This window comes from Lagenorhynchus albirostris, chromosome 3, assembly GCF_949774975.1.
Source record: "Lagenorhynchus albirostris chromosome 3, mLagAlb1.1, whole genome shotgun sequence".
Classification (NCBI taxonomy): Eukaryota; Metazoa; Chordata; class Mammalia; order Artiodactyla; family Delphinidae; genus Lagenorhynchus; species Lagenorhynchus albirostris.
This window is the reverse complement of record NC_083097.1, coordinates 119522317-119538476: the sequence shown is the minus strand read 5'-3', so window position 1 is coordinate 119538476 and position 16160 is coordinate 119522317. Positions and strand designations below refer to the sequence as shown.

The 16160-nt window shown below is 37.7% G+C and overlaps 2 protein-coding genes across 11 annotated transcripts in view; one reads left to right on the top strand and one right to left on the bottom strand.

The window, feature by feature from the left end:
* The window catches only part of NR3C1 (nuclear receptor subfamily 3 group C member 1), a 129469-nt gene extending 119276 nt beyond the window's left edge, over window positions 1-10193 (top strand). For 7 of the 9 annotated variants that reach the window (XM_060143891.1, XM_060143890.1, XM_060143889.1 and 4 more), the window contains exons 8-9: window positions 5300-5457; window positions 6035-10193. In XM_060143891.1, the coding sequence (XP_059999874.1) occupies window positions 5300-5457; window positions 6035-6187 (311 nt within the window). In that variant the 3' untranslated portion in view covers window positions 6188-10193. The remainder of the gene's footprint in view (window positions 1-5299; window positions 5458-6034) is intronic. The other 2 variants (XR_009539615.1, XM_060143894.1) reach the window with 2 other exon arrangements.
* Window positions 1-16160, bottom strand: part of ARHGAP26 (Rho GTPase activating protein 26) — a 543304-nt gene that overhangs the window by 5526 nt on the left and 521618 nt on the right. The window lies entirely within an intron of this gene.

Genomic DNA, 16160 nt, shown 5'->3' with positions numbered 1-16160 from the left:
GAACAGAGAAAGTGGTAAATATTTAGATACATTTAAACTGACACTGTATAACAGTAATCGTGTCTTTGGGGAGTTAAAAAATAGAACTAAAGCACACAATAATTACATACATGCAAGAAGGCAAGAAGGTGGGCTTCCCTGGTGGCTCAGTGGTTAAGAATCCGCCTGCCAATGCAGGGGACACAGGTTCGAGCCCTGGTCCGGGAAGATCCCACATGCCGTGGAGCAGCTAAGCCTGTGCACCACAACTACTGAGCCTGCGCTCAGTAGGCTGCGAGCCACAACTAATAAGCCCACGTGCCACAACTACCGAGGCCCACGCACCCAGAGCCCCTGCTCCACAACAGGAGAAGCCCACACACCGCAACACAATAGCCCCCACTCGCCCCAACTAGAGAAAGCCTGCGCGCAGCAACAAAGAGCCACTGCAGCCAAAGATAAATAAATAAAATACATTTATTTTTTTAAAAAGGGAAGTTTGATAAGTTAAAAATGAGTTTAAATTTCAAGGATGACAACAAGAAATAGAAAGAGTGTACAGAGTATACAAAGTACATACCAAACCATGAGTGGTTGGGGGGAGAACATGGTAAGAAAAACCAATCCAAAAGGATAAAAGAAATGAGAGGCGGTGGGTGGGGAAGCATAAACAAAGGCATGATAAGAGGAAGTAACAAATAGATGGTACAAATAAATTCAAATATATCAGCAATTTCATTAAATATAGATGGACTAAATGCTCCAAGGCTCCAAGATGAAAAGATATAGAAAGTGCAAGACTGGATTAAGAAAACAGTCCAACTTTGTGCTATTTATAAGAGATATACCTAAATAAAGATGTTGAGTGGCTGATATACTATGCATAGTGTAACCCAGTGGTGGCAAACTTTCTGTAAAAGGGCAGATGGTAAATGTTTTCAGCTTTGCATACAGTCTCTGTCAGTAGTACTCAAACTCTGCCCCTTGTGATGTGACCACAGTCATCAACAATACTTAAGGAGAACAGGCATGGCTGTGTTTCAGTAAAACTGTATTTACAAAAACAGGCTGCAGGTAGTGGGTCATTGCTGACCACTGCTTTACCCAAAAGAAGGCTGAAGCAGCTACATTATTTTCAAAATAGACTCTAAGGCCCCCCCAAAACAGTTCTATATTTAAAGACACTCATTAGATAAAGCATTCTACTCACCAGGAAAATAATTCTGAATATATGGCCCTGAACTACATAAAGCAAAAATCCCAAGGATTATTGAGGGTAATTTGGAATGGATGAAATTCTTTTAAATATAAATACTGAATAGGATTTCTCCCCTAATTATTTTTAGAATGAGGACAACCAGCAGGGAAAATAATTTATAAATAAGCAGTCATTATTTTAAAAATTAGCAATAACTAGATTATTTGTAATATAATAATGTGTAAAAATTAACCCACTTTAAACATGGCAGTGATAAGAGTATCACTCCTGATTAAGTGGCCTTCATTTTCACACTAACACTGACATCTCAGAAGTGTCGACTTTGCTTTATGGAATCAGGACGTTTTCATATGTATTCTTTGGTCTAATCCTAACCAAAATCCTATGAGTGATATACCACATTAAAAAATGAAGGATAAAAACATATGATCATCTCAGTAAATGTAGAAAAAACATTTGACAAAATTCAACATCCATGGGAGGGAGATGCAAGAGGGAAGAGATATGGGGATATATGTATAGCTGATTCACTTTGTTACACAGCAGAAACTAACACACCATTGTAAAGCAATTATACTCCAATAGAGATGTTAAAAAGAAAAATTCAACATCCATTTATGATAAAAACTCTCAACAAACCCAGTATAGAGATAGGGTACCCGAACATAATAAAGGCCATATTTGACAAGCCCACAGCTAATGTCATACTCAGTGGTGAAAAGCTGAAAGCTTTTCCTCTGAAATAAGGAATGAGAGACAAGGATGCCCACTCTAGCCACTTCTAGTCAACCTAGTACTGGAAGTTCTAGCCACAGCAGTTAGGCAAGAAAAAGAAATAAAAGGCATCCAAATCAGAAAGGAAGAAGTAAAACTCTAACTGGGGTCTGCACATCCTGGGTGGTCTAATTATTACTGCCTGTTTAATTGTAATCAATAAAGCTATTTGAAAAAAAATTTTTAAGAGTTGTAAAACCCTCACTATTTGCAGATTATCTAATTTTATATATAGAAAACCCTAAAGATGCCATCCAAAAAAACTGTTTGAACTAATAAATTCAGTGAGGTTGCAGGATACAAATTCATTTTACAAAAAATTAAGAAAATAATTCCATTTACAGTTGCATCAAAAAGAATAAAAAACATAGGAATAAATTTAACCACAGAGGTAAAAGACTTGTACGCTGACAACTAAGATGTTTCAGTGAAAGAAACTGAAGGAAATAAAAATTAAATGGACATTCTGTGCTTATGTATTTGAAGAATTAACATTGTTAAAATGTCCATACTGTTCATAGCAATCAACAGATTCAATGCAATCCCTATCAAAATTCCTATGGCATTTGTCACAGAAACACAACAATCAATCCTAAAATTTGTATGGAAGCATAAAAGACCCAGAATAGCCAAAGCAATCTTGAGAAAGAAGAACAAAGCTGAACACACGCCCTGGTTTCAAACTATATTATAAAGCTGTAGTCACTAAAACAATATGGTACTGGCATAAAACCATTCACATAGATCAATGGAACATAACTGAGAGCCAAGCAATACAGCCGTGCGTATACTGACAAAGGAGCCAACAGTATACAATGGGGAAACGACCGTCTCTTCAGTAAACATGTTGGGAAAACTGGACAGCTACATGCAAAAGAACGAAACTGGACCACTATCTTACAGCATACACAAAAAATAACTCAAAATACATCAGACTTGAACATTAAGTCCTGAAATCATAAAAGTCCTAGAAGAAAACATAGGCCGTAAGCTCCTTGATGTCCGTCTTGGGGTTGATTTTTCGGATTGGACACCATAAGCCAAGGCAACAAAAGCAAAATAAACAAATGAGACTATATCAAACTAAAGAGCTTCTACACAGCAAAGGGAACCATCAACAGAATGAAGAAGCAACCTACCAAATGAGAGGAAATATTTGCAAATGATATATATATCTGATTAGGGTTAATATCCACAACATATAAAGAACTCATACAACTCAATAGCAAAAAAACAAATACCCTGGTTTTTAAAATGGGTGAAGGACCTGAACAGACATCTCACAAAGACATACAAACAGTCAACAAGTACCTAAGAAGGTGCTTAACATCATTAGTCATCAGGGAAATGCATGCAAATCAAAACCACACCTTACATCTATTAGAATGACTATTATCAAAAAGCCCAAAGATAACAAGTGTTGGCGAGGGTGTGGAGAAAAAGGGGACCTTTGTGCACTCTTCAGGTAATGTAAATTGGTGCAGCCACTATAGAAAACAGTGTGGAGGTTTTTCAGCAAATTAAAAATAAAACTACTGTATGATCCAGCAATTCTACTTTGGGGTATTTAATGATAGGAAACAAAATAAGATATGGAAAAGAGAAGTGCACCCACACGGTCACTGCAGAATAATTTATGATAGCCAAGATATGAAAACAGCCTACGTGTCTGCTGATGGATGACTGCATAAAGAAAATGTGGTATATATATTCGCTGGAATATTACTCAGCCATAAGAATGAATGAAATCTCATCATTTGCAACAACGTGGATGGACCTTGAGGGCATTATGCTAAGTGAAATAAGTCGGAGAAGACAAATACCATATAATCTTACTTGTATGTGGAATCTAAAAACAAAAGCTCATGGACACAGAGTACAAACTGGTGGATACCAGAGTTGTGTGTGTGTTGGGGGGGTGGGTGTTGAGGGATGGGAGAAATGGGTGAAGGGTTTAGAGAGTACAGACTTCTAGCTATAAAATAAATAATTCATGGAGATGTACAGCAGGGTGCCTACAGTTAATAATATGATACTGTATATTTGAAAATTGCTAAGGGTAAAATCTTAAAAAGTTGATCACAAGAAAAGTTTTGTAACATTTATGGTGATGGATGTTAACTAGACTTACTGTGGTGATCATTTTGCAATATATACAAATATTGAATCATTGTGTTATACACCTGAAATTCATGTAATGTTATATACTAATTATATCTAAATTTTTTTAAATAAAAATTTTTTTTTAATTCACTGAGAAAGAGTAGGAAACGGGCTCAGGGAGGTTATACTCAAGTCCACAGGGCAAGTAAGAATGAAAAAGACTTCCTTCTCCTGAACCCACTGCTTTTCCTCTATTCCAGCATTTTCTAAGATGTCAGCAGCAATGAAGTTTTAAGTTTGGGAAACAATGTGTTCCCCTCCCTGGAGAGTGCATCATTATAGCTCTGAGAAGTCCTGAAATCCAGAAATCTGCCTAGCTTTGTATTACACACTTAGTTTTGTTAAATTCTGACCATCAAATCCTTTTTTTCCTAATCATCATTAACACAGAACCAGAGTTCCTAGGAGCACACCTTAAGAAATGTTAGCATGCACAAAAGTCATAATCTCTGCAAGACTAAGTGAAACCATGGTTAACAGTCTGTTCACAGTCCCTCTTAACTGGTATCATTTTTTGAAGAGTAGTGTAAAAACCTGATTTTATACCAACTTTATGATCCATGAGGTATTTTCTATATTTCTGTACATAAGGAAAGGCAGATATTTGCTCCCCAGTAAGGCATATATATAAGCCACATAAAAAAATCAAGTTTCTTTTTAGATTGGAATTGTACCAACTCAGTATGTTAACACATTGATTAATAAAATGTATTGCATGCTGATTTTAAGGTCCTAATTGATTGGTGATATCACAGCTATTCCAAGATGTAATTGGAAGAATAAACACTGTTTTGTTGAAACTGTCTATGTCTGTACTAGAATTAACTCAAGGGCAGAATGACAGTCAGTGTATTATTCATTTGGTCTTCAAATTAGCTTTGTGAACTAGGGGGGAAGGTGTTTACCAGCTCCATTCATAGATGAGAAAAGAAACAAAGTGATAAACCCAAAGTTAGTTAAGTCTTCCAATTTTCTATTATCCTATATTCTCTCATGGCTGTATTTTCGTAATCCTTCGAAAATGCTTATGTTTTAATGGAGTGCATTAAGAACAGATAGACTGTGTAAACCATGAAATGTGCTACTACTAAGAAATGCCCTACTTACATAAATGAAAAGTTATCACAAGAAAATTCTTTAATTGCTTACATCTTAACCTTTTAGTTCCTAAGGAAGGTTTGAAGAGTCAAGAGCTATTTGATGAAATTAGAATGACCTACATCAAAGAGCTAGGAAAAGCCATTGTCAAGAGGGAAGGAAACTCCAGTCAGAACTGGCAGCGGTTTTACCAACTGACAAAACTCTTGGACTCCATGCATGATGTAAGTGTCAAACAAAAATCCAAATATCAAGAGACATAAAGTATGTCCTGATTAGTGTATATAATTGTATACCACTAGTTGTTGGGGTTTTCTTTTTTTTTTCCCCCATTTATCGATTTTCGTGATGGTTTGATTTCAACCTATAAAGTTCAGTTTGGCACACATTTCTCCTAAGGCCAATTATGAAATACTATTTCATCTAATTATGTGCATCTAACATCATGATGCTAGTACAGAATTTAACAGCACTATTTTTTTTTAAAGGTAGAATTCCTTATTTTTGTATGAATTTATCCAGTAAGTTCGAATGTGTCCTTCATATACTATGGTACTGCAATTCTTCACGAAATACTTAATTCCATATAATTCTATATACAGTTAAAGAAATTCAAAGATTTTTGGTACCTGAGTGCTCATTTTATTTAGGTAAACTTCTTTTTCACCTGGGGAATTCCAGCAGAGATTGGTATATCTAAGTCAGAAATTTAAAAAAAAAAAAAAAGAGGCCAACAACAAGCATGAGATACCCCTACTGCTAATTTTTTAAGACTATTCATTACTATATATTCTCTTGCAGGTGGTTGAAAATCTCCTTAACTATTGCTTCCAAACATTTTTGGATAAGACCATGAGTATTGAATTCCCAGAGATGTTAGCTGAAATCATCACCAATCAGATACCAAAATATTCAAGTGGAAATATCAAAAAACTTCTGTTTCATCAAAAGTGACTGCCTTAATAAGAAAGGTTGCCTTAAAGAAAGTTGAATTTATAGCTTTTATTGTACACACTGTCAATCTGTCCTGTAGCAGTTTTTTCTTTTTTTGTTTTTGTCTGGTTTTGGTTTTTGTTTTGTTTTAAATACGCACTACATGTGGTTTATAGAGGGCCAAGACTTGGCAACAGAAGCAGTTGAGCCATCACTTTTCAGTGATGGGAAAAGTAGAAAGTGATAGTTGGTGGATCCCAGAAATTAGAAACAATAACATGGGGGTAAGCTCCACTTTCAGAGAAGGGTGGCACCTAAACCACCAGTGCCTGAAGTCTGCGTGATGAACTTTCTGCTCATACTTTTCACAGTTGGCTGGACAAAATTTTCTAGACTTTTTGTTGGTGTACTTTCCCCTGTATAGTTAGGATAGCACTTTTTGATTTATGCATGGAAACCTGAAAAAAGTTTACAAGTGTGTATCAGAAAAGGGAAGTTGTGCCTTTTATAGCTATTACTGTCTGGTTTTAACAATTTCCTTTATATTCAGTGAACTATGCTTGCTCATTTTTTCTTACATAATTTTTGTATTCAAGTTATTGTACAGCTGTTTAAGATGGGCAGCTAGTTCATAGCTTTCCTAAATAAACTCTAAACATTAATCTTCTGTGTGAAAATGGGTTGGTGCTTCTAACCTGATGGCACTTAGCTATCAGAAGACCACAAAAATTGACTCAAATCTCCAGTTTTCTTGTCAAAAAAGCTCATATTTTGTACATATCTGCTTCAGTGGAGAATTATATAGATTGTGCAAATTAACCGTCCTAACTGGTGTAGAGCACCTAGTCCAGTGACCTGCTGGGTAAACCATGGATTACAAAAGACTAATTTAAAAAAATCTAAAAATAAAAAAAATAAAACTACCAAGAGGCCCTGTTTGTACCTAACACCCTATCTCTGCAGCGGTTAGATGGCAAGAAAAGTTGGTAAACTGTCTTTCAGGACCTTTTGTTGTAGTTCGTATAACTTCTTAAAAGTTACGATTCCAGATAACCGGCTGAAACACAGCTGAGAAGATTTTAATCTGTCCAAGTAATTCCTCCCACTAAACTTTACGCCCCCCCGCCCCAAAATCTGTAATATGGCAAAAGTGGCTAGACACCCATTTTCACATTCTCATTTGTCACCAATTGGTCTTTCTTTCCTGGGGGTACAGGAAAGCTCAGCTACTGATTTTTCTGATTTAGGACTATATGTCAGACTTCCGTGTTCGTAAAACTATACATCCCTTACATCCTTATGTGTGCCATGGAGTTCAACAAAAGTCATGTGAATTTCTCCTCCTCACTGTTGAGAATAATTATCATTTTAAACAAGATAGAAGCTGTAGTAGCCCTTTCTGTGTGCACCTTACCAACTTTCTGTAAACTCAAAACTTGTATTTACTAAGCCACAAGAAATTTGATTTCTATTCAAGGTGGCCAAATTATTTGTGTAATAGAAAACTGAAAATCTAATATTAAAAATATGAAACTTCTAATATATTTTTATATTTAGTTATAGTTTCAGATATATATCATATTGGTATTCACTAATCTGGGAAGGGAAGGGCTACTGCAGCTTTACATGCAATTTATTAAAATGATTGTAAAATAGCTTGTATAGTGTAAAATAAGGATGATTTTTAGATGAGATTGTTTTATCATGACATGTTATATATTTTTTGTAGGGGTCAAAGAAATGTTGACGGATAAACCTCTATGATTTATAATGTGTGCGAGCATTCATACAGGCAGCAGTGGGCTCAGAAAACAAACAGGTCTGCTCTAGAGGAAGAGGGAAATGGAGACTGGCCCTGCGTGCTGTGAAGGTTCGCGAGGCTCCGTCCCATTGAGGTCAGAGAGGAAGTAACCCTCTGCCTCCCAGAATGGCCACCCTTCTCATTCCAACAGTGAGTCTGTCTGCGCAGGTTTAGTTTACTGAACCTCCCCTTGCGCTAAAGTGTGTAATCAGGGGACAGAAAGGCGGTGCTTACACACCTACAGGCACCATCACGTACAGCCTCTCCAACAGTTTAATAAAAACAGAGGCTTTAGAAGTTTGGCAATAATACGCATAGAGGTACCAGCAATATGTAAATAGTGCAGAATCTCATAGGTTGCCAATAATACACTAATTCCTTTCTTTCCTTACAAGAGTTCATTTCCAAATGAGGACATGTTTATGTTTTCTTTGAATGCTTTTTGAATGTTCTTATTTTTCGGTATTTTAGAGAAATTATTTAATAAAAAATGTAATCATTTGCTTTTTGAATGCTCTCTAAAAGGGGCTATTCCTTTGTAATTGTTTAAATTGATCTCAAAGTATTTTAAAATGGTTTGTAACCCAGCTGGATGTGAAATTTTTGGTGCCTAAGAAATACCGCTTGAATATTATCATCAGCGACAGTGTTACGTTTCAGAAAGAGCTTCTGAAAGATAAATTATTATTCATTTATATAACGCTGCAGAAAGCACATCACACGGGAATCTGGACTTTAGCCCCAACGACCTTGGCTCCCCCAAAATAGAGCTCAGTGAATAAAAGATATGTGCACTTTGTGGTTAAAAGGAAATGGACTGACACTCATAAAACTATAGGAGGCTGTACATTAAATGGAAAAAGAAGCTGTGACAATTTAGGATGTGTGGGAAAGAAGAAATTTACCTGGATTATGTGTGAGTATAATTATGGATTTAAGTGAAGAAAGCTATGGTGCTATTTGAAAGCAGCTTCATCTTCTATGTATGTGGTATCTTGCCATCCCAAGCTGTTGACGTTTGTAGTAATTTCAGCGAGAGGTGACGTGCCTAGGTGACTCACAACAAATCTTGAAAAGTATTTTTAATTACTGGTGGAAAAAAGTGACCCTCTGTATTTTTAGGCCTTGCTATGGGATACTATACAAGTGCTTTGGGATATGTATACCCAACTGTCTAAAACTATGAGGGAACCCTAAAAGAGCACCTTCCTTCTGGGGAAAAAAAAAAAGACACCCCAAAAGGAAAACTAGCATGATTAGTGTTTATGAAGAGCTTAATATTTAGCATAGGATGAGCTCTGGATATGCATATAAAGGAAAGCCAGCCTCACTTCAGAACTGGGGGATGGGAGAATGAGCAATTCCAATTTCACTTATCTATCTACACAACCTATTATCGTTAAGTCTTATCATTTTAGTTCTCTGTTAAATATCCTAAAAGTACATCACAATGAGATAAACAATATTATTATACTTTGATCTGATAGAAGTCAAGAACTGTGGCAGCCCTCAGTGAGATTTTGATCTTGGTGGATCACCCAAAAGACTGTAGCTGTAGAAGAAAGTGTTTTTCTGTACCTGGTTTGAGAATTGGAAGAGAAAATAAGAGTGTAAGGAGGACATGTTAACCACTTGGAATGGAAGTTCATCGTTTTCAGTCAGCCTGGTCCACCAAGGATTAGTTACCAGGTTTTTGGGAAAGGATTACCTTCTCTCTAGAAAATGCCTGAAAGAAGGATTTTATTTTCTGATGAAAGGCTGTATGAAAATACCCTCCTCGAATAACTTGCTTAACTACACATAGATTCAAGTGTGTCAATATTCTATTTTGTATATTAAACAAATGCTATATAATGGGGACAAATCTATATTATACTGTGTATGGCATTATTAAGAAGCTTTTTCATTATTTTTTATCACAGTAATTTTAAAATGTGTAAAAATTAAAACCAGTGACTCCTGTTTAAAAATAAAAGTTGTAGTTTTTTATTCATGCTGAATAATAATCTGTAGTTTAAAAAAAAAAAGTGTCTTTTTACCTACGCAGTGAAATGTCAGATTGTAAAATCTTGTGTGGAAATGTTTAACTTTTATTTTTCATTTAAATTTGCTGTTCTGGTATTACCAAACCACACATTTGTACTGAATTGGCAGTAAATGTTAGTTAGCCATTTACAGCAATGCCAAATATGGAGAAACATAATAAAAAAAAAATCTGCTTTTTCATTATATGACTCCAACATGCTTTTGTAGAACTCATGCAGTTCCAATTTTCCTGCTTTTTTCCTCCCTCTTCTACTGAAGGTGGAGTTACCACTTCAGGAAGCTTAAGATGCTAAAGTGGACATTTAAATGTCAATGTGGCAATGGTTACACGCTAATATGGCAGAAATTCAAAATGAGCTTAACCCTGGCTTCAAAGACCCGAAGACTGTCCCATCTATGCCTCAAACGGTCATGTACCAACTACTGCAAAGGCTGTTAAGGGAAGGAAGAACTCACTCACTCCTAAGCCTTCAATTATAACAGTCTTTCTTTATCATGAAAACTGATATTTTATGTAAATAAATGTATTATCTAGTCAAAATTCTTATCTTAATTTCAAATCAGCTCTTTCTTCAGAAAAGGACATAAACATTTAGTAAATATAGCAATCTATATAGTATTTCCAAAAGCATATTGTGTTCAGGTCATATCCATGAACTGGATGATCTAACAAACTTTCCTATCAATACTCTTCTCTCCACAAGTGACCTCCATCCCTAAGGAAAGGGTATTATGATTTTAAAACCAAGTTTGCCTTACCCGTCATATGTGCACCAAGTATTTGCTACGTACCCACTATATGATAAATACTGAAGCTAGAATATGAACAAGAGAAATACTATTGCTACCCTCAGTCACTTGCAAAAGTGTAAACAAACCTCCTTTCCCAGTGTCTTAAGGTACAACGCAGAAGTGCCAGATGATATGGCACCAGTATGTATACACATTATTGCTTTACCATTCACTTCAAGTATTAGCCTTACATTTGTAGAACACTTTCACATACATTATACTAGTTAATCCTCGCCTACCCAATAAATGAATGAAATAAAAACAAATTCTTAGGAAGACATTAACTCTGTTTTATAAAAAAGGGGAAAAGCTCAGAGTTTAAACTGATTCATACCTGCTAACTCCCATCTTATTGAAGTTTGAATGAAAAATCTTTGTAATGAGGCCACATTTATCACATGTCAGAGAACATGCCTCTAGTCTACAAGCTCCCAGGGAGCCGGTGTTGCTTTTCTGTTGTTAAACTAAGCTAGTGTTTCACATTTACTGAGCACTTACTTTGTGCCAGGCATCATGTTTCAATATATTATCTCATTTAAATTTAGCAACCCTATAAAGTGTTACTATAAAGTAGTACTATTAACCTCATTGTATTTATATGAGGAGACTGTGGCTTAAACAACTAACTTGCCTAGGTCACAAAGCTTGGAAGTGGTTAAGTACGACTTTTTTTTTTTTTTTAAACACTGGGCATCTGGCTCAAAAGTCCATGTTCTTAAGCACTACTGAGAAATTATTAATACAAAGCTCCTAACTAGATTAAATGAACCTATATTGACCATTCTATATCAGCCTTTTGACATGATCTCATTTAATCTAATCATTTTTACTACCATATCAATTTGGACTTAGACATTTAACAATGATAATTAACAATGATAATTCCTTCTCTTAAAAACATGTGTCCTGGGCTTCCCTGGTGGCACAGTGGTTAAGAATCCGCCTGCCGATGCAGGGGACACAGGTTTGAGCCCTGGTCTGGGAAAATCCCACATGTCATGGGGCAACTAAGCCTGTGTGCAACAACTACTGAGCCTGCGCTCTAGACCCCGCGAGCCACAACTACTGAAGCCTGCACGCCTAGAGCCCGTGCCCCGCAACAAAGAGAAGCCACTGCAGTGAGAAGCCCGTGCACAGCAACAAAGGAGCGCCCGCTCACCGCAACTAGAGAAAGCCCATGTGCAGCAACGAAGACCCAACGCAGTCATAAATAAATAAGTTTATTTTTAAATAAACGTGTCCTATCCCTTGGGGATGTTGATGGTAAAAACAGCTGCTCAGAGATGAAAATACCCTTTGGTTTGTCAAATATACAAGGAACCTGTCTCACTAACACCTAAAGGAAAATCAACAAACTTATTTCTTCAAGCTATATAGGGCACATAGGCTACACTCAAAGTGAGGAAGACAGTTGTTTATAAATGAAAATTGATGCAAAATTTATTCTTAGTTTGGCAAATAAGAGCCTGATTTTGAGTGTTGAAAATACAGAGGCATTTACACTAGTTGAATATGTTTTTAGACCTTCAGCTAATCTCTATTAACTGGCAGTAAGTGGCTCTTAAGAGCATTAGTAACTAAAGGGGTCTCTTTTTTTTTTAATCAAGCTTCTGTTTCCCAGTTAAAATGAAAAAAAAGCATTTTGCTAGGGAAACATTTTTTACTTTATTCGGTTACAGACATGCTAATCTCACAACAGTTCATACAGACCAGGGATCCCCAACCCCCAGGCCATGGACTGATAGTCCGCGTTAGGAACCGGACAGCAGGAGGTGAGCGACAGCAGGCAAGGTGAGCGACAGCGGGCGAACAAGCGAAGCTGCTTCTGCTGCTCCTCATTGCTCCCCATCACTCGCACTACCTCCTGAACCTAACCCCCCCACCCAGGTCCGTGGAAAAATGGTCTTCCACAAAACCGGTCCCTGGTGCCAAAAAGGTTGGGGACCACTGATATAGACCACATCAGAAACCCAAAAAACTTTCCTAACTCTATCCAGCCCACTTGAATAAAAAGTTTATACTGTTCACCTTCTATACCCTCACCATAAATAGTCAATAGAATAATATGTGTACACGATGTAAATAAGCCATAGCTTTTCTATTAATGTGGCATGGTCTTGGAAAGTACTGCCTTTGAGTATACATGGGATTATGCTGGAAATAAGAATCTAGGTCATCCAAAGCCATTAGGGTTGTTTGCTAGCATTACAAGGAACGGAGATAAAAATAAAACTCTTGGCAGAGGGGAAGATGGTGGAAGAGTAAGGCGCAGAGATCACCTTCCTCCCCACAGATACACCAGAAATACATCTACACGTGGAACAACTCCTACAGAACACCTACTGAACGCTGGCAGAGACCTCAGACCTCCGAAAAGGAGAGGGGATTAAGAGCGCTGCTTAAAAGAGCTCCAGAGACGGGTGCGAGCCGTGGCTAACAGCGCAGACCCCAGACGGGCATGAGACACTAAGGCTGCTGCTACCGCCACCAAGAAGCCTGTGTGCGAGCACAGGTCACTATCCACACCTCCCCTCCCGGGAGCCTATGCAGCCCGCCACTGCCAGGGTCCCCTGATCCACGGACAACTTCCCCGGGAGAACGCACAGCGCACCTCAGGCTGGTGCAACATCATGCCGGCCTCTGCCGCCGCAGGCTCACCCCGCACTCTGTGCCCCTCCCTCCCACCCAGCCTGAGTGAGCCAGAGTCCCCGAAACAGCTGCTCCTTTAACCCCGTCCTGTCTGAGCGATGAACAGACGCCCTCCTGCAACCTACATGCAGAGGCGGGGCCAACTCCAAAGCTGAACCCTGGGAGCTGTGCGAACAAAGAAGAGAAAGGGAAATCCCTCCCAGCAGCCTCAGGAGCAGCGGATTAAAGCTCCACAATCAACTTGATGTACTCTGCATCTGTGGAATACCTGAATAGACAATGAATCATCCCAAACTGAGGAGGTGGACTTTGAGAGCAAGATTTATGATTTTTTCCCCTTCTCCTCTTTTTGTGTGTATGTGTATGCTTCTGTGTGAGATTTTGTCTGTATAGCCTTGCTTTCACAATTTGTCCTAGGGTTCCATCTGTCCATTTTTTGTTTTTACTTTAAAAAAAATTTTTTCTTAAAAATTTTTTATTTTAATAACTTTATTTTATCTTACTTTATTTTATTTTAATTTTACCGTCTTTCTTTCTTCCTACTTTTTCTTCCTTTTATTCTGAGCCATGTGGATGAAAGGCTCCTGGTGCTGCAGCCAGGAGTCAGTGCTGTGCCTCTGAGGTGGGAGAGCCAACTTCAGGACACTGCTCCACAAGAGACCTCCAAGCTCCACATAATATCAAATGGCGAAAATCTCCCAGAGATCTCCATCTCAACACCAGCACCCAGCTTCACTCAACGACCAGCAAACTACAGTGCTGGACACCCTATGCCAAACAACTAGCAAGACAGGAACACAACCCCACCCATTAGCAGAGAGGCTGCCTAAAATCATAATAAATCCACAGACACCCCAAAACACACCACTAGACATGGACCTGCCCACCAAAAAGACAAGATCCAGCCTCAACCACCAAGAACGCAGGCACTAGTCCCCTCCACCAGGAAGCATACACAACCCACTGAACCAACTTTAGCCACTGGGGACAGACACCAAAAACAACGGGAACTACGAACCTGCAGCCTGCAAAAAGGTGACCCCAAACACAGTAAGATAAGCAAAATGAGAAGACAGAAAAACACACAGCAGATGAAGGAGCAAGATAAAAATGCACCAGATCTAACAAATGAAGAGGAAATAGGCAGTCTACGTGAAAAAGAATTCAGATTAATGATAGTAAAGATGACCCAAAATCTTGGAAATAGAATAGAGAAAATGCAAGAAACATTTAACAAGAACCTAGAATAACTAAAGATGAAACAATGAACAACACAATAAATGAAATTTAAAATACTCTAGATGGGATCAATAGCACAATAACTGAGGCAGAAGAACGGATAAGTGACCTGGAAGATAAAATAGTGGAAATAACTACTGCAGAGCAGAATAAAGAGAAAAGAATGAAAAGAACTGATGACAGTCTCCGAAACCTCTGGGACAACATTAAACGCACCAACATTCGAATTATAGGGGTCCCAGAAGAAGAAGAGAAAAAGAAAGGGACTGAGAAAATATTTGAAGAGATTATAGTTAAAAACTTCCCTAATACGGGAAAGGAAATAGTTAATCAAGTCCAAGAAGCACAGAGAGTCCCAGACGGGATAAATCCAAGGAGAAACACGCCAAGACACATATTAATCGAACTGTCAAAAATTAAATTAAAAGAAAACACATTAAAAGCAGCAAGGGAAAAACAACAAATAACACACAAGGGAATCCCCATAAGGTTAACAGCTGATCTTTCAGCAGAAACTCTGCAAGCCAGAAGGGACTGGCAAGACATATTTAAAGTGATGAAGGAGAAAAACCTGAAACCAAGATTACTGTACCCAGCAAGGCTCTCATTCAGATTTGATGGAGAAATTAAACCTTTACAGACAAAAGCTGAGAGAGAGCAGCACCACCAAACTAGCTTTACAACAATGCTAAAGGAACTTCTCTAGGCAAGAAACACAAGAGAAGGAAAAGACCTACAATAACGAACCCAAAACAATTAAGAAAATAGGAATAGGAACATACATATTGATAATTACCTTAAATGTAAATGGATTAAATGCTCCCACCAAAAGACACAGATTAGCTGAATGGATACAAAAACAAGGCCCATATATATGCTGTCTACAAGAGACCCACTTCAGACCTAGAGACACATACAGACAGAAAGTAAGGGGATGGAAAAAGATATTCCATGAAAACGGAAACCAAAAGAAAGCTGGAGTAGCAATTCTCATATCAGACAAAATAGACTTTAAAGTAAGGACTATTAGAAGAGACAAAGAAGGACACTACATAATGATCAAGGGATCAATCCAAGAAGAAGATATAACAATTGAATATATTTATGCACCCAACATAGGAGTACCTCAATACATAAGGCAAATACTAACAGCCATAAAAGGGGAAATCGACAGTAACACATTCATAGTAGGGGACTTTAACACCCCACTTTCCCCAATGGACAGGTCATCCAAAATGAAAATAAATAAGGAAACACAAGCTTTAAATGATACATTAAACAAGATGGACTTAATTGATATTTATAGGACATTCCATCCAAAAACAACAGAATACATATTTTTCTCAAGTGCTCATGGAACATTCTCCAGGATAGATCATATCTTGGGTCACAAATCAAGCCTTGGTAAATTTAAGAAAACTGAAATTGTATCAAGTATCTTTTCCAACCACAACACTATGAGACTAC